The 21,073-nt window shown below is 34.6% G+C and overlaps 1 protein-coding gene across 2 annotated transcripts in view; it reads right to left on the bottom strand.

The window, feature by feature from the left end:
• The window catches only part of LOC149786614 (uncharacterized), a 109,105-nt gene that overhangs the window by 21,989 nt on the left and 66,043 nt on the right, over positions 1 to 21,073 (bottom strand). For both annotated transcript variants that reach the window (XM_089977123.1, XM_089977124.1), the window contains exons 16-18: positions 15,481 to 15,602; positions 7,240 to 7,314; positions 1,391 to 1,558 (exon numbers count right to left, since the gene is read on the bottom strand). In XM_089977123.1, the coding sequence (XP_089833249.1) occupies positions 1,391 to 1,558; positions 7,240 to 7,314; positions 15,481 to 15,602 (365 nt within the window). The remainder of the gene's footprint in view (positions 1 to 1,390; positions 1,559 to 7,239; positions 7,315 to 15,480; positions 15,603 to 21,073) is intronic.

The raw sequence follows: 21,073 nt of genomic DNA, 5'->3' as shown, positions 1-21,073 counted from the left end.
TTTACTAATTGTTATAAACTGTACTACTGAAATTTATGTAGTATGCATTCTACATATTTAGTTCTTGTTTGCATAATTTTTACAAGGGGAAGTACTCTGAGAACCCAAACTTGTGATTCCCAATTGTCAATAGTAAGGGTTGCTTCCTTGTGTAATATCCGAGGAACAAAGCAAATTATTTTAATGGGGAAAAATCTCATTACATTACTGGATCCAATTTCGGAGCTGTTTGTACAAAATTGAATTTCATTCAAATGCACAGAACTTGTTCATAATAAAACTCATTAGACACCATGATGGTTTAGGTATATTCACCCTGTTTACACAAAATAAGATCACAAACTGCAAACAACTTGAGCCAATCAGATGGAAGGTCACTTCATTAATACATCTGGGACTCAATTTCTTTATCTAAACCATCAAAAGGCTTGATGGTAAAAGACTATATTCCAAACCTTATCAAAACTGGGTCAGAATTATGGCTTCTAGAATGGTAAGAGACCCTGAATGGTCAAGCGGTCTAATGTGCTAGCCTATACAGATCAGTGACATTTTACCTCTGAATGGGTTCAAGTCTTGGCTTGACCAAAATGGGTATGTGAAAAAGCTTGCCAGTAGATTCAGACTCGTCAGTGATTCTTCCCACATTATTCCTGGGTTCTTCCTTCTACCAGATATACTCGACAACATAAATAAACTACCATGTTCTGAAAAATGGTGTTAAACCCACACAACCAACCGACCAGAATGGTAACATGCTCAACCAATCCCATGACAAGATCACATCATTTATATGTCTGAATCTTGCACATTAACAAACTTATCTGAGGTATTGATTTATAAACAAATATTCCAAATTCTATGAAAATGAGATCAAAACATGGCCTTAGAGTCAAGTGAGGTTAACAAAATAATACACAGAGTTAGAAAATACATAGCTGAAGCGACCATGACTGCAACCTAAAAAATGCCAAACTTTCATCTTATATATTTAAATAATCACAAAATGTTTTAATGTATTATTGGTTATGTCGTGCCAAAATAAATATACCCTCCATGTCTTTCATAGGACACACTGAGGCAGCCAACCAGAACTGGCCTCGGCAGGTACAGAACCTGTGATTTTTTCATGAGTTGAACACTCTAACAATAGAACCAAATCCAAAATTAGGTTACTGGCATATTTATGCCTCCAAATGTAACAATCATTGTACTTTTGAAAGATATATTGAATTCAATGATGCCATTTCAAATGTATTCACATACATTAGTTCTAATGAAGTTTGATATTCCTAATGTACCATTTATATATCACAATTATAACCAGCTAGATTAAGTTTCTGATCATTCAAGTCCTCCCAAAAGGCATTTTCTGACACAGATCCCTTACCTCATCTACAATTATACATTTAAAGAAGGCTTCCTTGTTATCTCGTTTTGTGATGCTGTTCATTACTGGAGCACCCATACCACAGAGCGTCCCAGCAATTATATCTGCTTTTAGGAGGATGTTCCGACGTAAATTGCTTTCTTCGTCTTGAGTTAACCTGACCTCAGCCTGAAAAGTAGATATGAAGAAGTCAGGAAATGGGTCAGTATGGAATACCAAGCCCATACACTTGATAGGAAATGAGGGCTGTATGGAATATGAGACCATACTCTTGACAGGAAATGTCGGCAGTATGGAATACCAAGTCCCATACTCTTGACAGGAAATGAGGACTGCATAGAATACTAACCCCCATAAACTTGGCAGGAAATGAGGGCTGCATAGAATACCAAGATTCATAACCTTGGCAAGAAATGAGGGCTGGGTGGAATACCAAAACCCATACTTTTGACAAGAAATGAGGGCTGTATGGAATACCAAAACCCATACTCTTGACAAGAAATGAGGGCTGTATGGAATACCAAAACCCATACTCTTGACAAGAAATAAGGGCTGGGTGGAATACCAAGCCCATACTCTTGACAAGAAATGAGGGCTGTATGGAATACTGACAGCCATACTCTTACACTTCTGAGCAGGAAAAACAATCTCAAGCTGAAAGTATAAAAACACTGACAGAACATGATTTTAATTAGACTAAAGCTAGAATCCCTGAACTTTAAGATTTTCTCAACTCAGATTCTTCTACTTGGCTGCCAAATGTTAATGACACAGCTGCATCCTATACATCATATCTGGCCCCTCTATCATAAAACAATACTCTATTTCAAATTTTACCCAAAATTATTATGACAAATCAAAATCTAGATTTGTCATTTTTTAGCAAGATTTCAAGTTCTGGATTAACATTTTTAACTTTAAAAATCAACTAAAGCTTGATGATGGATGGGCCAGGTCTTTGGGTTTTATCTTGACCTCAAGTTTAGTGCATAAAATGTTTCACTATTATCAACCTTACCTGTGATTTTCAACACAAATTTTAACTGATATTGACATCACCACAAGAAAAGAAATTTCCACTAATGCTAATTCATTAAAGATAAAAATGCAATATACAACACAATTTTGCTACATGGCATGTGCCAAGTGCTTCTATAGGTCAAAAGGAGTGATGCAAAATCCCAACATCTGAACAAAGAACACATAAACAAATGCAGAGGTGCCAAACCATAAACATGCTTGTCAGGAATCCTAAAATCAGTTTGCAGAATCTAGACAGCTCTTTATGAGTAGATAACATGTTCTTTAACAAACCAATTTTTTCTAGTAAAAACCATTTCTTTGATAATACTTACTCAAACATAATACCGTAGAAGAATTACTACTACTTTGCAAATCGAGTGCTCCAATGCTAAAAAGTAAAATTTAGTTTGTTGTTGTTGTTGTGGGGTTTAATACCATTTTTCAGCACACAATAGGCTATGTATGGCAGCCAGTATTAATGGTGGAGGAAGAACCAAGGAAAATCCTGGGAAAAAACACCAACCCATGAGAAGTTACTGGCAAGCTTTCTCACATACCCACATTGGCTCAATCCTAGACTCGAACCCATGAAGACAGAGGTGAGATGGCAGTGATCCGTAATGGAGAGCGCTCTAGACCACTCAGCCACTATGGGTCCCTCTAAAATTTAGGTAAAAAGGCAACAGTCATCTGCCTACTTTGGTGGCAGTTAGTGATCTCTCCTTGATACTGGAAATGGCACCAAATCCTGTGAAATTGTCAGTTACTATTGGAGTGGAAGGCATGCTCTGTATATAGAAGTAATGGTGGGGTGACTGGGAGGGTGTATGTGTATCATGATTGGGAAAGTATTATCAAAGAAACATATTTTACAAGAATAAAATGGTCTCTTATTAAAATGTTACCTGTTCATAATACCTTAGGAGAATAGTTAAGAGGTGGAGGGAGATACATCCCTTACCACAGAGAGACTATGGAAATAGACTCCTTATGTCAAGAAGTGATTTCAAAAGGGAAAAATCTTCTCTCCTGCAAATCAAAGCCACATCATTATCAAGCTGTCCAACGACCGGGAAAGATAACCCTTTCCACCATGGGTAAAGGTACCTCCAGATCAAATTGAGCATTTTAGGATGAAAGATCTCTGATAAAATCTGTAGAAGTGTAGTCAGATCTCCATCCTGTGGCATGGATTAATACATTTAGAGAACAGTTTCAATCATATGTGATGTTTGTTGTGGCTGTCCTAACTTAGCAAGTCAGCATGTGAAGTAAATTCACTATGTGGATTTTGTCCAAAATGAGGAACAGGTAGCCAAATTTATTCAGGTCGAAAGTATCCATATTGATATACTATCCTTCCCTTCTTTGGAAGGTACAAAGAACCATGATCTCCCTCAATGCAATGGCTCCATATTCCTGTATAACACTTCAGAGCTTGCACTGGGTCTTGTAGACAACCTTGAAAGTAAGTGTCCAGAATAGGCAGGAATCATTACCAATATCTGATTACATACAAATGGTAGCCTGTTCTTGGGCAGGGGGTTCACAAGCAATACTTATCCATCTTGTAACTGCATATAGATGCGAACACCAACAGGAAATGTATTGTGGATTTTGCCTGCCAACTGCCACAGTCATAAGGAGGATGAACTTGATAGGTGAACCAATTAAGTTCTCAAGAGCAGTTCAAATGGTGTCTTGTTCAGCCAGGTTAATACCCATGATAAATTCAACTTGGCATGGATCCAATGTCATTGGCCAGGTGAAACCCAAATGAATAGATGATCAGTTAGGTCTTTGGTTTTTCCAATATCGTCTCTTCTATGACAGCAAAGTGTGCCACTGATCGCGCAATGGTATGTTTAATTGTGATTTGGGGCTTACTGGTTCTCATCAAACAGCCATAGAAAGTTAACTATTGAAGTAATGATGCCAACACTGATATACAATGGTCCTATGTGCACCAATGATTTGATATTACATTGCTTTCATATGCCTGATGTGGATGGCCATCTCACTTGAGGGATTCTTCACTACTTGTTGTGAGAACTGTTGGAGATAAGTCACCACAATGAAGTTATCTGACCAAATAAGAACTCTATTTCCATGTAGGCTCTCCAGCCACCAATGAAAAGCTTTCAAAATGGTTTCCATCTTGAGGAAGTTGATAGCTAAATAATGATCCTGAGGGGCCACAATCTAATGGCATTCCGAAATGGTGGGAGACTGGCTTCCCTAGTCCTGTTTTTCACATACATAGCAATTCTGATTACTGAGGCTGTGCTGAAAGCTAAAGTTTCACTCATCAAAGTAAGATCTAAAAATGATGAGGGAACCTGATGGCTAGTTTTCATCATTTATAAATTAAGGTAGTGAAGTCAATGTATCTTGTGCTAGCTGCAAAGTAACTGAAGAAGACTGTCGAGGATGGCGGCCCACTACAGCACTTATGAATCAGATGACGTTACTACTAAGGTGTTGCTAAGTAAAGTCTCTTGGGTGGCATAGGCCTGAGGGCAAGTGAAGAAATACCTCTCAAAAATTGAGGCCCCAAAATGGACATACAAAAAGGAAATTAAACATCATTGTTGATACTTACAATGTAGGCACTACAATATCCATTATGCAACAATTTTACCTGTTTTTGAAGGCCAAATGATGTTCTATACAGGTAAAATCAGTGTGTGTGTGTGTGTGATTTGGATTTTTAACGTAGCTTTAACAATTTTTCAGTCATATCGCTATGATGTCTGCAGTGTGGCAGTTTATAGTGATGTCTCAAATTGGGGCATCATGTCACATTATTCTGACACCAGGCCGAACAGTCCTAACACTAACCTATTAACACTGAGCGCCAAGTGAGGCAGCTGTTATTACCATTGTTATAGGTCTTTGGGGTAAAATCAGTAATACATCATATATATATATTAATGACTATGAATTAGACTCTAAGAGCTGATAATACAGAAATTGAACTGTATTTATCCTGACTTAGGTGGAAATTATACAGTAATATTAAGAGTTGTCTATATCACACCCTAAATATACATCAATTAATAATTAATCACACCAAACATGTACTTATTGATAAAGTTATAGCAATGTGAGGAGAAGCCATTGCAACCCATGCAGGTATGCACCAAAAGCATCTAACTGTATTAAGATGGTAAAGTGATAACATACATAATTAGGAAACTTTGTCATTTATAAAGAATACTTCTTATGACAATGAAACTCTTTCCAACTTGTTTTTGAGGTAGAAAACTTCCAAACCGCTTGCATGGTTTTTATGATGCCTCTCTGTCTGTAGAGAGCAAACTACTTGGCATGAGCAGAAGTAGTAGCTGGCAATATCTTGGGATTTGGCACCAATCCCAGTATCATGGGGAGATCACTCTAACTGGTGCCAAGGTGAGCTGATAACTTCTAACTTTTCAGCTAAATGTTTTTAGCCCAGGAGGACTGGATTTGTAAGATAGCAGTAGTTCTACTAAGGTATTATGATTGGGTAACATATTTTGAAGAAGAAATATATACAATAATACAGCATCTTATGATTTGGATTTCAGAGTTGCTATCAACCATCAAACACTGGTGCAGTGTCCAAAATAATGCAAGTCCACTGATTATAAATGGTGAATCCATTCCTCCAATTTCAATAAACATATTTGTTTAAATCAATAACCATAAAAATTAGCCATCACTAAATAAATATCATCCTTCTTTTCTCTTGATCTCTGCTGTAACTGATTTCTGTTACATTCATAACGGAAAACTCACTGACATGGTACAGCCTATCTTTTGCTGAAAAATGCCACTAAAACAACAAAAAACAAACTGAATTCAGTTTTATTTGCACAAAATCAACAGTTTTGGATTTCAGAGTTGCTGTCAACCATCGAATTTAAGCAACGGGCTAACAAAGTGATCCGTTTATAAAGATAATAGAGCCCTCTTTATCATCCAAGAACTTTAGTGCCAATGAAAATATCCTTTTTTAAGCTAAACAGTAAAACACTGGTACCCATGAATATACTGTAAATGCATTCAAAGTCATGCTCACAGTATACTATTCAGTCACTCATTGTATGCTATTCAGTCACCCAATGTATGCTATTCAGTTACTCACTGTAAGCTATTTAGTCACACTCACTGTAATTCTGTTTAGTCACACTTGCTGTAATCTACTCACATTCATGGTATGTTATTCAGTCACTCATGGTATGCTATTCAGTCATATGCACTGTATGCGATTCAGTAACCAAATGTAAGCTATTCAGTCACCCAATATATGCTATTCAGCTACTCACTGTAAGCTATTCAGTCACACTCACTGTATTCTATTTAGTCAAACTGGCTGTAGTCTACTCACTCACACATTCAGTCACACTCATGGTATGCTATTCAGTCATATGCACTGTATGCTATTCAGTCACACTCACTATACAATTCAATCACACTCACTGTATGCTATTCACACTAACTGTACAATACTATTCAATCATTCAATGTATGTTATTCAGTCACTCTCAGTAAGCTTTTCAGTCACATGCACTGTAAGCTATTCAGTCATACTCTTTGTCTGCTATTCAGTTACACTCACTGTATGCTGTTTAGTCACACTGTATGCTACTCAGTCAGTCAATGTATGCTATTAAGTCACACTCACTCTGCAATTCATTCATACACACTGTACTCTAGTTAGTCACACTCACATTAGGCTATTCAGTCATACTCACATTATGTTTTTCACACTAACAATATGCTTGAGTCACATAGCATGCTATTCAGTCACTCACTGTTTGCTATTTGCATATCAGTACCTGAACATCCATTTGGTTCTCAATTCTCTCCTTGTCTTTTTCCAACGCCTTCAGATCATTTTTTATTCGAGCAATCTGCAAGAAAAAAAAATCAGCATAAAAATTTCACATTTTTCAGAAAGATATAATTATTACCATATGAAAAATGGATGAAACCCAATGGAAAGCAAATGTAAATGCTAACTTCCTTCCTTTTGTTTTTCTAGTTTACTTTCATAATAATCTATACTTAGTGTTCTGCATTTTTACTTTTTACCAATTTTAACCAATAAATTACTGGCTTTCTTTTAAGAATATGGATTTTACCAATTTACATCCATTTTTCAACCCAACCTAACATCCAACTGTGATACTGGAGCAGTTCTCTCCTGTAAACAAAGGGTGGAGGTCAGCAAATCAAGCATCACAAACTGTCTTACCTTAATTAAAAATGTGTTTAACAGCAGTGAACATTAGTAAAATGTGAGCATTATGAAATAAAAAAGCTTCCATTTTTACTGACTTTTTTAACAACAGTGAGCATTAGTAAAATGTGAGCATTATCAAATAAAAAAGCTTACATTTTTACTGACTTTTATAAAATAAGCACTGAAATAATTCCAGATTGCTTTCATTTTACAAATAAAAACTGAAAATGTGAAACAGTGCAACAATATATATTTTGTATTTGCACATGTTCTAATATAAGAATGTTACAGTGATTAAATGTTTTTTAGTGTGAAACCTTAAACATTCTGTTTAGCTATAAATGTTGCAAAAAAACTGGATATTACAGTGTATTATTTCTTGTAAACGAGTTTCCTCTCCATAAACAAACAAATTAATATTAGTATTAATACTAAAATAAATTGTCTCACAAAAGACTGCCTAGTCACATGTACTTTGAATAAGAAAACCATATGCACTTTTATAAGATACGTACTGGAGATCAGATTTATCAACCTATCGTATTTTAAATTTACTACTCTCATTACCTGAACTGCTGCTCTATTTAATAAACAGTCCATGATGACCATTCCCATTCAAAACCCATTTCAAAAATAGGTATCAAGTATCTTGCTTTCCCTCCTCATTATTTACTGATATGCAGTTTACCTCCCTTTACTTACCACCATCCTAGACAGTGGATGAAGGAAGGTGACCACCCTTGAACTTGCTGTTATTGAATGGTCCATGTAAAGGCAGTTTAAAACAAAGAAGCAAATAAACAAGCCAACAGAGAGGAGGTTGGGAGCCTGAGATTACATACCTAGCCGACATCTCCTAAGCAGCCAAATAAATCCATTTGTACAAGAAATTTTAGTGGCTGTTTTTTTAAATAATTTATTTTGAATGTATCTTTAAAAATTTTAGCCATAGCACTATGTCTGCAGTGTGGCAGTTTATAGTAATGTCCAGCAATGAGGCATCAGGCCATTAACATGTAGTGTCCTGTCCCACCCAGTCAAATTATCCTGGCACCAGGCTGAACAGTCCTATCACTAACGGTAACCTCTTAAAGCTGTGCACTATGTGAGGCAGCTGTCAGTACCATTTTTATATATCTTTCATATGACTCTGCCAGGGTTCGAACCTCTGACCTCCTGCTAATGCTCTAACTACTTAGGTCACTGGAGTGGTCCAAGAAATTTGAATTAAATACAATGCAATAAAGGTCTGACTTGTAAGGTCCTGAAAATGAAATGTTGGTCCTTTGTAAAATTAAAGCTTTTTTATATATAAATTTTATCTCTAATATTAACTTATAATCTTTTTAAACTCTGAAACTGAATCAGCACTATATAACCAGTATTGTTTTGACATACCATTAAACAATGTACATACATACATATATATATATATATATATATATATATATATATATATATATATATATATATATATATATATATATATATATATACTGTGAAACCCGGCTATAGCACAATGATCAGGGTCACAAATATTGCTATAAACCATATCATGCTATAACAAACCAAGCCAACAAGCTAAAGAAAATTATGCACGCCATATGAAAAGAAACACACAAAAAAACAAAAATCAAGGGCGGGGATAGAAGTGGGTGCAAAATACACACTTAATTGGCAGTTAAAACCTCCAATCAATGTATATTAAGCAAGAAATACACAAGCAGTGAAAACATAAGAGATTGCATAAAAAATATTTTACTTTTTCTGAGAACCATACATATGTACATGTCTGATGTATGGCATGAATAGTTTAAATATCAATATGTGTAATCACCAACCAAAATATATTGCATCTGCATGAGTGTCTAATTCCATCTAAATATATACACTGAAGTGACACATCAAGTCACTCTGTCACTGATTATTATGTATCTGAATTCAATGCAAAATTTAATTGAAAAATTATCTAAAGAAAAGATGGAAAACATTTATGACTCAGTATGAATGCATGTATACATCCAAACATAATTAAATGGTATCTGCATAAATTTCATACCACTAGAATTTTCTCTGCTACGAACCTGAATACTTTATTGCTTTTTGAACAAACAGATTTTAAGCTGCTTCCTGCTACATGGACTATATCATGTCCAGGGAGTCTAGCTTCTATTTAACAGTAATAGCTCCATGTTTCAGTGCATCAACTGTGAATAACGACTTATTAACTTTCTGATGCCTGAACAACTACTGTTACAGCACGACTTTTTTTTAATGAGCAATGGGTCATTTTTTTAATTAGGAATGGACAACATTATTCACTGGTCAACTGATCAAATGACTACATCAACAAGCCACATGGGCATTTTGGCATAAATCTTGTTTTTTGTTTTTGTTGATGTTTTGATAAATCACTGCCACATGATTCAGAGACTGGCTCTGATCATTAGAATTACTTATATCAACTGATTTATAAATCCAGGTGTGAATCTCACGAAATAAAGCATAGACTGTAGGCCACAGTTACCTCTTTTGTTGTATGGGCATAGGACCAACAAATATGCATCCAATTATCACATATTCATAACCAAACTACCCAGTAAATGTCCCTTAAACAAAAAATTCAAGTCACTGACATATGAAAAATAGGTCACAGAGCCCTCTTATTGCAAAATGGACATAATACTTGTCAAGATGAATCCCCTCACAAGTTTCAGGATTTTGGATAGTCCTACAATGTAAGACACATCACCTGATATTTTTGTTCTGGGGGGTGATGGGTCTTACTGCCTAATTAAAGGCGCTGTGTACCGTGTTTTTAAGTCAACTAACAGTGTAATGAAAGTCAAATTTTCAGGAATATCACACACAACTGGCAACTAATAATGATGTTTTTCTACAAAGTAAAATTATCATGTTTTTGTCAGACTTTACTTACCATGATGTCTTTTCTCTAATAAATTCAAATTCTCACAAAAGAAATGGACCTGTTTTCAAGTTTCATTGGCCTACATTTCAGTTGGCTGGAATGCGATGAAAGCCAGGAATGCCGAAATTTGGTTAAGTTAAAATATTATTCTTTAACAAAACGAATAAAAATGTATTGTGCCTATTGGAACTGTAAGCAACGTTTGCTTCATTCAAGAAACATATCCCTCACATGAACCTACTTAAACATACTTTGGCATACCTTGATTACCGTCGCATTGCAACAAATTCAAATATTTTCATTCCGCCAGGATAAAGACAGCACAGTAAGTATATTAATTACACATAAATTAGTGGAAGAGTGTCAATATAGGCTGCCAAGTGTGTGAGATGTTCCTGAAAATTTGACTACTCATACCGATGACAACCAACATCGGAACACACTATACAAGGCCATTATTTGGACAGTAAGACATAGCACTGAAACTTAAACAACATGTGCTATGTCTTACATCATAGGACTAGATTTTGGAGAGAACAGTACATATATAGCATCCCAAACAAGCTATTCCTTCAACGACATGTCTGACTTGCATATTATGGACAGAAGTCAACTATAGTTTGAGGGTGAAAACAGCTTGTATGCAACGGTTTAAAACCATATCATTTAGTCACAAGCTAAATGCAAAAACCTAATCAAAGCCAGCACAAAATGAATTATTGATCATAATAAGCATCTTCTGTTATATGGGTGTTCATGATCTGGCACTGCCTGAAAAATGAACATCAAAGACAACATATAACCAAGCCAGTGAGGCATAAAATATGGACCTTAAATACCTAGTACCAAAATGATGGAGTACCACTTGTCAAACACACCATTTAACTCAAATCATTAAAGCATAAAATATCGAACATAAATAACTAGTACTGAAATGATGGAGTGCCATTTATCAAACACACCATTAAATCCAAGTCTGTGAAGCATAAAATATGGAACATAAATACCTAGTACTGAAATGGAGTGTTGCTTATCAAACATACCATTTAACCCAAGTCAGTGAAGTAAAATCAGGGTCTATAACTCCACTAAATAGTTAAAGAAAATGCTGATAATTGATCAAATATAGCAACAGTCCCAATAATGTCAAACTGTCCATTAAATTGGATCCATTAAATGATACAGAACACTAAAATCGAACTGTGTCTAGGTTTTATAAATATCTGTAACCAAATCTGATCAAAATGTATAAGAAAACAAATGGTTATTATATGGAGATTAAAGTGGGATGCACAGATACATGTACAAAAAGAAATGCCCTACAAAAAAACAGGGGAGAGAAGCAACTACCGTATTTACTGTATGTTTTCGGACACCGATTTTTTTTTTTGGGGGGGATATAATATTTAAATGCCTTGTAAGTTTTGGTTTTAGACACAATTTACGAAGATCTGCTGCATTGTTTTAATGTAAACTTCACAGCGTGTTTGCCGTTAATTTAACTGATACAAAGTTCGCTTCATTTGGTCGCCAATTATTTAATGTGATCATGAACTTACATGAACTAATATAATTTAAAATTCTTAATAGTATGTATGTATGTATGTATGTATGTATGTATGTAGGTAGATTGATAGATAAACATTTGATAAATAGCAAAATCAAAGAATGAAAAGAAATATGATTTAATGCTGTAATATATTTAATTATATTATTCAATTTCAAGTAGCTTGTCCATAGCCTCTGTTAGGTCCTCGGGCAAAAATCCCTCAAATTCTGTATCACTATCATCATCCATATTGTTTAATTATTTGTCATTTCTGATCAGCACATTGTCACTTCTACTCAGATTGATACTGATGCCAAACACGTTGAAAGATTTCATTATCATTGTGCACTTTCCTTCAATGTGTCCATAGCATTTACAACCCAGTACAATACAGTCTATTTGCTAGCTTCTTGATCCCTCCATTGTTGCTTTCATAAGATGATTTTAATGAATTCGTAGCATCCCTGATGTGTTCCGTCCACTGCAGCAGAGGTAGCTCTTGAAAGGTTTATTGATGCTCACATCAAGAGGTTGCAACTTGGATGTTCTGCCTCCTGGTATTATTGCTGGCACAACATTTCTGCACTGCAACTGTTTCTTTGCGTCATCAGTGATGTGAGCCCGTAACGAGTCCATAACTAATAGTGATCGCTCTCTTCTGGTGAATGGCAATTAGATTTCTTCAATCCATCACAGCATTAGTGTTTCATCGATCCATATTAGCGTTTCATTGATCCATGCTTTCTCTTGAACTGCAATAATCCACCCTTTTGGTGCCTTCAGATCTAGATGTCTCTTTCCCTTGAAAATAATCATTTGGGGTAATACGTCGCTATAACCTGCAATTGCTTAAACAACAGTATTGTGTCTCTTCTCCGCTTCAGTTGTACAAATCAGAACGCTTTTCATGCCTTCTTTCTCCACCATTTTCCCTGGCACAAGATCAAGGTACATCAGTGTCTCTCGTCCATGTTAATAATAAACTTATCGTCAAACTCGTCCTCCTCACATCTATCCATCACAAACTTGTGGAACGAAGCAATCTTTTCTTCCAAATCCTTGGGTTAATGTTGGGCAAGAGATGTCCTTCTTCTGAGCACTAACCCATGTCTTTTCATGAAACTCTCTCCCCAAGAACGACTGGCTTGGAATTTGCTATTCGGAAATTCTGTTGAAACAAGCTCCTTGGCATGTATACATATTCCCTCAACGAGACTGGAATTTGCAAGTCACGCTGAGTAAGCATCCATTGAGCTATCTTATCATCCATAGCTTGTACGTATGAAATGGGTCGTCCACACTTAGGCAAATATCCATTCAAGTTCAGATCTGCAGAAAAGTCCATTTTCATCCTGGTACTCTCCGTGGATTTCAGAATCTTGAATTTTTCCACTGTAGGTCTAATTCCCAGACGTTTTGCATTGTTAACAATATCCTGCTTTTGCTTTAATGTATAATGCTTATAGTGAAAACGTACAGAATCGGATGGAGAACTCTCAGGTTCAAGATAATCAGACTCGTCATCTAGAGCAGCTTCTTTTGTAGGCAGTTCTATTTGTGATGCATCCTCAGAATCATTAATTCGAGGTCACTTCTGTGGACGGCCTACTGGCCTCTTTTTGGAGACGATTTTGGCAAGGGAGAGTCTCTCCACAAACTAGGCAGTGCCTCCTCACTTGTTGCATAATGTATGATAAACTTATCCATCAAAATTATTACAGTACTAACAATATTATGTTTCACAACGACAGCTATCCAGTATATAAACTTTTGATAGTGGTGGTTATTTTATTTACACTTTATATTTTAATACTTTGATTCGGCTAACAAAAATATGAATGGTTGTCAGTGTAGACATTGTTACACATGAAACCACTTCAAACAGGCGTGACAGTTGTGGTTTTGATTAGAAACCAAGACCCCTGCATTATATCATTAAACAATACATCAGAGTCGGTATGGATTTGTAAAATTCATTAGCATTGTGCAACAAAACAAACCCTTTATCCCTGAGGCATTATATACCAAGGTTTAAACATACAGGTAATAAACCTCTTTGTAGATGATACATATTGATTGTGGGTGCTAAATGTTCAGTACATCATGTGCTCTTTTAATAAAATCCAGATATCTGCCTTTTATTTCCGAACACACCTGTCAAAGAAATCCCACAAGTTATATTATTAAAAATTATCACCTAAACACCTTGAAATCTCCAACATGCATCAAACAATCTTTGAGCAGTCGATTGTTTCAAGTCGGCAAGCTCTGCTCATTTTGAAGCTACCATCGGCTTGGTGGGGAAAAAAAGAGAGAACCACAACAAATAGATCACCTTTATTTAAACAAAATACCAACATATTAATCATGCCGACTCATATATTGCAACTTGCTTGTTATTTCTACCCTTCCTAGGCATGCATACAACACTCACCCCATATGGCACCTCTCACCCTTGGTCCTCTAAGATTAGCCATCATACATGTACCAGCATTGATATTCTCAATACTAAAATGTTTCTGTCATATCCTAAGAATTATAATTCCAAAATCGTTTTATTTAGTTTCTATTGATATCTTAATTACACAGAAATAAAGCTTGCATGCGTTTGTAATGTTTATGTTAATGATCACTGATTGGCAAAGGGTTAAACTGTGGATTGCATGATTACTAATGTGGCGGTTCTTTTGGAAAATACACACACAATCATGGCTCTAATATATGTATGGCTCAGTTTTCTGGTGGATGGACAGGTATCAAATAGACAAAATAGGCAAGTAATGCCTGTTTTTATTCATTATTCTTTCTGTGGTATTAGACAAAATACTTGTTTTACTTCATGGCAGGGGGCCCCAAGTGGCCGAGTGGTCTAAAGTGCTCTCCATTATGGATCACTGCCATCTCACCTCTGTGTGGGTTCGAGTCTCAGATTTGGCCAATGTGGGTATGTGAGAAAGATTGCCAGTAGCTTCTCGTGGGTTGGTGGTTCTTTCCGGGATTTCCTAGGTTCTTCCTCCACCATTAATACTGGCCGCCATGTATAGCCTATCGTGTGCTGAAAAATGGTGTTAAACCCTACAACAACAACAACAACTTCATGGCAGCACGTCGTCATGTGAGCTAATGGTAACTTCGTTACGGACATGGGGAGGAATAAATTCTATCTTCACCTGTATGTTTTCAGACACCTAGTAAAAGAATTTATTATGTATGCGGACGACAGAAAAATTAATTATTTGTTGCAGTCCAAAAACATATGGTAAATACGGTAATATAACTATTTTCAACAGAAAAATTTTGTACAAATAACTGATGAATAATAAAAAATACTGTACCAAGAAGAAAAATCCTCTCACCTTAAGAGAATCTCCACTGGCAGATTTCAATTCTGTTTTCTTAAAAGAAATTTTCTCTAGCAGAGTTGAGTGCTGATTGATTAAACTTTTTGGCAAATTCTTTTTTCTTCTCTCCAGTTTTACTATGAGCAAAATAGAAAAGATATCTTGTAGAAATACAGGAGGAAGAAAACAACTATAAACTATCATGATTAAAAACAATCACTTAAAAAAAGGTAAACTTTATATGTCCAACTAAGATTGCATCAAGAAATCAAGAATAGAAAACAATTATTGCATTTCAACATAATACAAGGATTACAATTTAATACTTCCTAAAAAGTGGACTAAAATGCTATCAAAAAATGATCACAAATAAGGAAGTCTGTACTGGTCATATATATACATATAAAGAAATGTTGCACTTACTGTGATTAATTACATTAAACTGTACATACAAACAATTCTGTACAATAATTATGCTGACTATGCTCTTGGAACATATATATGTTAAATCCATGCTAATCTTAGAAGAGTGGTGCAATTCTCAAGCAGTTATAAAAGTCAGTACATATATACTATATACATCATGCAAGGAACATACCCTTATACAGGAATAAAACAAAGAAAAGACAAAACCTGATATAAAATTCTCTGAATCAAATGTCCTGCAAGAGTAGTCAAGTTTAGATCTTTATCCATCTTTCATCATCTACTTAACATTCCGCAATAATACATCTGAGTTAAGATGAAAATACCCTGTAATTGTCTATAATTGATATCTGAGTTGTATTTTCAAATGTCTGTGCTCTGACTACACTTAAAAATAAGTAATTTAGGCTATTATTATTATTATTATTATTATCATCATTATAAAAGACAGAAAGCAGTATTAACATACTCATGTAAATTTTGTATTATAATATTTAGATTTCTCAGTAAAATAACTATATAAAATCAATGACAAATACAAATAAAAATAGAAATATTTTGGAAAAATGGCTGAAATTTGTTATAATTCCAAAATTAAGAAATTTAATGACATTTTGAAATCAACAATTTTTTTATATCATATTAATAATTTATCGTATCTTTATTGTTTTACACAAATAGTTGTTGTTGTTGTTGTTGTTATGGGGTTTAACACTGTTATTTAGTACATGACAGGATATAAATGGTGGCCAATATAACTGGTGGAGGAAGAACCCAAGAAAACCGTTGAGCCATGGGAAGCTACTGGCAAGCTTTTTTATTATGTACCAACATTAGCTAAGCTTGCAATTCAAATCCACACAGACATAGGCGAGATAGCAATGACCTGGAATGGTGAATGCTTTAGACCACCTGACCACTTGGGGCCCCGATAAGTTTCACTGTATTTCAAGAAGAAGAAGAAGAAGAATGACAACAACAATGTCTACACAACGGACTCTTTTTATATGTTAACCAAACTGCTCTCATCTTAAACACCAATGAACAAAAACTAAGCTTAAGACACATGAACCTAACTGTAGACTGTGGAATAAAAAGCAATAATAATCAAACACATCATATCTATGCCTTGTATATCACCTGAAATTACAAATCCATATAATCACCAAGGCTGCTAAATCTCTAATTTCACTGATTGTTATTAATATGTGGCTTTAAATTTTCCATGGCTTTAAACATGTATCCCTAGGTTTTAAATCCCAATTATCTCCTGTTTATTTTTAATCATACATAAATAATTCTTTGGTCCTTGTGAATACTGTCAATATGTTCAACTTGATTACTGCAGTAATGGCCACTCATTCGACTTTCAATCTATCACATTTTTGTAGCTTTATGTTCATACATATTAATTATGACCAGATTCGACAACAGATAATAATAAAATAGCAACAGCACACTAACAGCTGGTTAATAACCCAATTAAAATTATCAATGCTTGTTAAATACAAAATGAATTGCTAAGTAGCAATTTACCTATTTACCAATTATGAAAAAAGAGTGGAATTAACATTTTATTTTCAGTTTTTTTTACCATTATTAACAATCATAGCAACTGACTTAATAGTTAAACTGTCACTCACTCTTTCATTCACATCTTTTGAGCCCTTGCATTACAGGACATAATCCCAGCTTACGTGGCATCATCAAACAGAAGACATTAATATTTTCTTAACAATGCTTGAATAGTGATTTAACTTCTAATTTATGTGCTACTAGGGGTGGGATGGGATAGGATTTAGCTTTAAAAAAACTACACTTGCAATTTTTAAATGAAGTATTAATAATTTCTTATGTGAACCAGGACCTTTAGAACATATTGTTACATTTAACTGCTGCTTCCCTAAACAGGAAAATAAATATGGTTTGCTTTATAAGCCACTAAATACCAGTTTATGTGATAATATCATAACTTAATGGCAATGCATTTCTTTTGTCTAAATTCATTTTTCACAAATTATTATCTTCTTAGTTTTAACATGTTAGGTTTTGTGACAAGAAGAAACATTTTCATTCTACAGTAAGTGTTTATTTTGAAACAGTGAAGCGTAACATTGTCCAGTTACTGCTAGGAACTGTCCTCAATAAAGTCATTTAAGATTTCTACTTTATTTGTTTATTTCACTACGAAATGTGAGGAAGTGAGGAGTAGGCTGGGAGAGAGAGATAGAGGGGATGGGATATAGCTTGAAACAAATACACTTTAATTATATATTTAGTTTTTCATTTGTGGCTAGAGACCAGTTTTATACAATAATGAAGACCTTAACATCAAATGCATTTCTCAGTTAAATATGTTGTTCACAAACAAACATCTTTTTACTTTTTAAGTGTGTGGTTTTGTGACATTCTCATTTAACAGTTAATGTGAAATATAAATACTGAAGCACAGTGTTAAACAGTAAGTAGCAGGTAGGAATTGTCTTGACTGGGTGCTGTTTCTTTTTGTTCATGATATGAATGCACACTGATAGAATGCAATAGTCAATACAGTGTAACTACCGTATTTTCCAGCGTATAAGTCGATACTTTTAGACTTGAAAGTTCGGTCTTCGTCTTATACTCCGAATCGACTTATATATGGATTGTGTCATTGAAATTGCATCGACTTATATATGGATTACAGTATCTGGTATGCTACTGACATTGCTCTATAATCGGCATAATCGAAAACAGGTCACATAAAAGTACAAATTCATGTTAAATTACTATGTCAATAAATTGTCATAAACTAATATGACTGCGTTTATATTTGTAAGTTTTGTCATTATTTATTTTGCATTCTGCGTGTTTTTTCTTATTTCTCAAACATAAAATAAAGGAAAACAATTTACCGTACCAGTAAAAACTTCACCGGGCCGCATAGCACACTTACGGTCTATACTCTATAGTGTACTGTACTAATTCAAAGCATATTGTTTGTTCCTAAAAACAAAGATATGAAATAACTGGTCCACTAATATTTGATTTTCCAGTATAATGTTGGACACACGTGAGCAATTACCGGCATAGCTTTTTGATTGATCCTATTGATCCTACAAAGGGATGTAATCCATATTAACTCGAGCGTTCTATGATTATTTATAAAATAATGTAGATCATGCATTCTACTGAATCCCCCAACTCATATGTTTCTAATTGTATTTGACAAAGTTTCTCAAATAAATTAGGTTTAAACTACACTAAAATCAGATATATAGATGGACTACCAGTACTCATAGATCATCAGTGATCCATGACTTTTAGTTTCGCAATTCAGTTTAAAGCAAATTGTAATGTCAACACTTCACCTATATTCATTCTTAACCAGCTGATGATTCGGTGTCTCTCTTTGATTATACCGGTTGTTGATAAATTGGTCTTTGGTTTCCAACAACAATCAAAGCCAGTTGCTGCAATTGTTTAGACTTTGATATTGGCTTTAGCTACCGATACTAGTTACCATATTGCCGGTACCCCATTGTTCTTTATCATTAATCCGCATCAATTACGCTACCCGTTTTTAATATCAATGGGATTAAGTACAGCAGGAAATGATGCCCACTCCCTTCTCTAGATGTAAATAATGAATTTAGCCATAGGCATTGTTTTCATTGCTATAGTATGGGCACATTTTAATGAGTTCGGTATATTTTGATCAACCTTTTCATAGCATGCACAGCCACGTGGCTCTTGTTGCAATGGATATCATAATTAAAACAAATATGGTTTAAACTAAACTAAAATCAGATATATTGTGAGCGCGCAGGTGCTTGTGTGTGTGTGCACGAGACAGAGAGACTGAGAGATGAAAAAAATTGTCCGTGTACAAGATCGTTCTTTTATTCAGGGCGGTTTTTATTTGTAGCTTTTGCAAAGAGAAAAAAGACGGTATTTTGAGTTACCTGACGATTGTGATAATCCTCATGTATTACGAGCCTACTATATTCCATTATCAATAAACACCTCTAAATCAACAATTCATTCTTGTTTTAATTACGATGTACATTGTCACAACAACCACATGGCTATGCAGTGTAATTTACACGGCAATTAAACATGCTTAGCGCTTTGGCTATAACTGAAACCAAATTGAGGGCAAGAATCGACAGAATAGAGGCTTTTTTTAGGGAAATGAAAATCTGTCAACATTTTATTGAAGTCATTGTCCATACAAAATTTGTTATAAGGACAAGAGATCATACCCATTACTTTGTATTCGAACTCGCCGATAAAGATAATAGTGGGGTATAGCATTGAATAGATTAGTAATAAAATGTTAATTATATCCAAGTCCAAACAGAACAAACACTTAAAAAATAGTATATGTATATATATATATATACACGAATCGATTAACGGAGTCCATGACTTTCAAACTTACAATAGAAAATGACAAGTTTGTATAAGTTACGTTCGTAACTACAGGTAATAAAATGAACTATAACATGGATGTGCTTTCAATTATAATAAGACAAGCATGGACTGTTTATTCAGCTGTGTCAATTGATAACAAAATATAGCAGTTCAGAAGTAAAATCACAAGCATGTTAGCATCGGTAATGCAATTTCACGATTGCCGGTAATATGGAATATCATACAACGATACCATCAATATTCATGCAACCGGAAGTTACTAGGATAAAATACAAAGCCAAGTTATTGACCTGGTCTCGTCTTATACTCCGAATCGACTTATATATGGACGAAGGATGGAAAATTTAAAAAATTGGTCAATTCGACTTATACTCCGCATCGACTTGTAGGCCGGAAAATACGGTATACAATTCCATGCATTTTAAAAAAAACATTGTACCCTCTCGTAAACAATTTTATTTTTAAGTTTAAACGTGCAGAAGATTATTTTCACAGCATAGTTTATGTATCTATTTAACTTTAACATATAATGCCAAATTATTCTTGTAGAATAAATTTTGGAAAAAATTATGTTATACATGTCATAATGTTCCACTATTCTTGATTGTACATGTAAAATATAATCACACAGCATTCATTAGTAATCCCTTTTTCCAGTTTTATTTCTACTACTGCTTTCAATAAATTCTTCATAGTGGGTTTTGGTATGGAAATGTTGTTGTTGTTGTAGGGTTTAATGCCATTTTTCAGCACACGATAGGCTATA

This window comes from Sinohyriopsis cumingii, chromosome 12 (assembly GCF_028554795.1).
Source record: "Sinohyriopsis cumingii isolate HCF-2022 chromosome 12, ASM2855479v2, whole genome shotgun sequence".
Classification (NCBI taxonomy): domain Eukaryota; kingdom Metazoa; phylum Mollusca; class Bivalvia; order Unionida; family Unionidae; genus Sinohyriopsis; species Sinohyriopsis cumingii.
The sequence above is the reverse complement of the archived record's forward strand: the minus strand, read 5'-3'. Positions and strand labels throughout refer to the sequence as shown.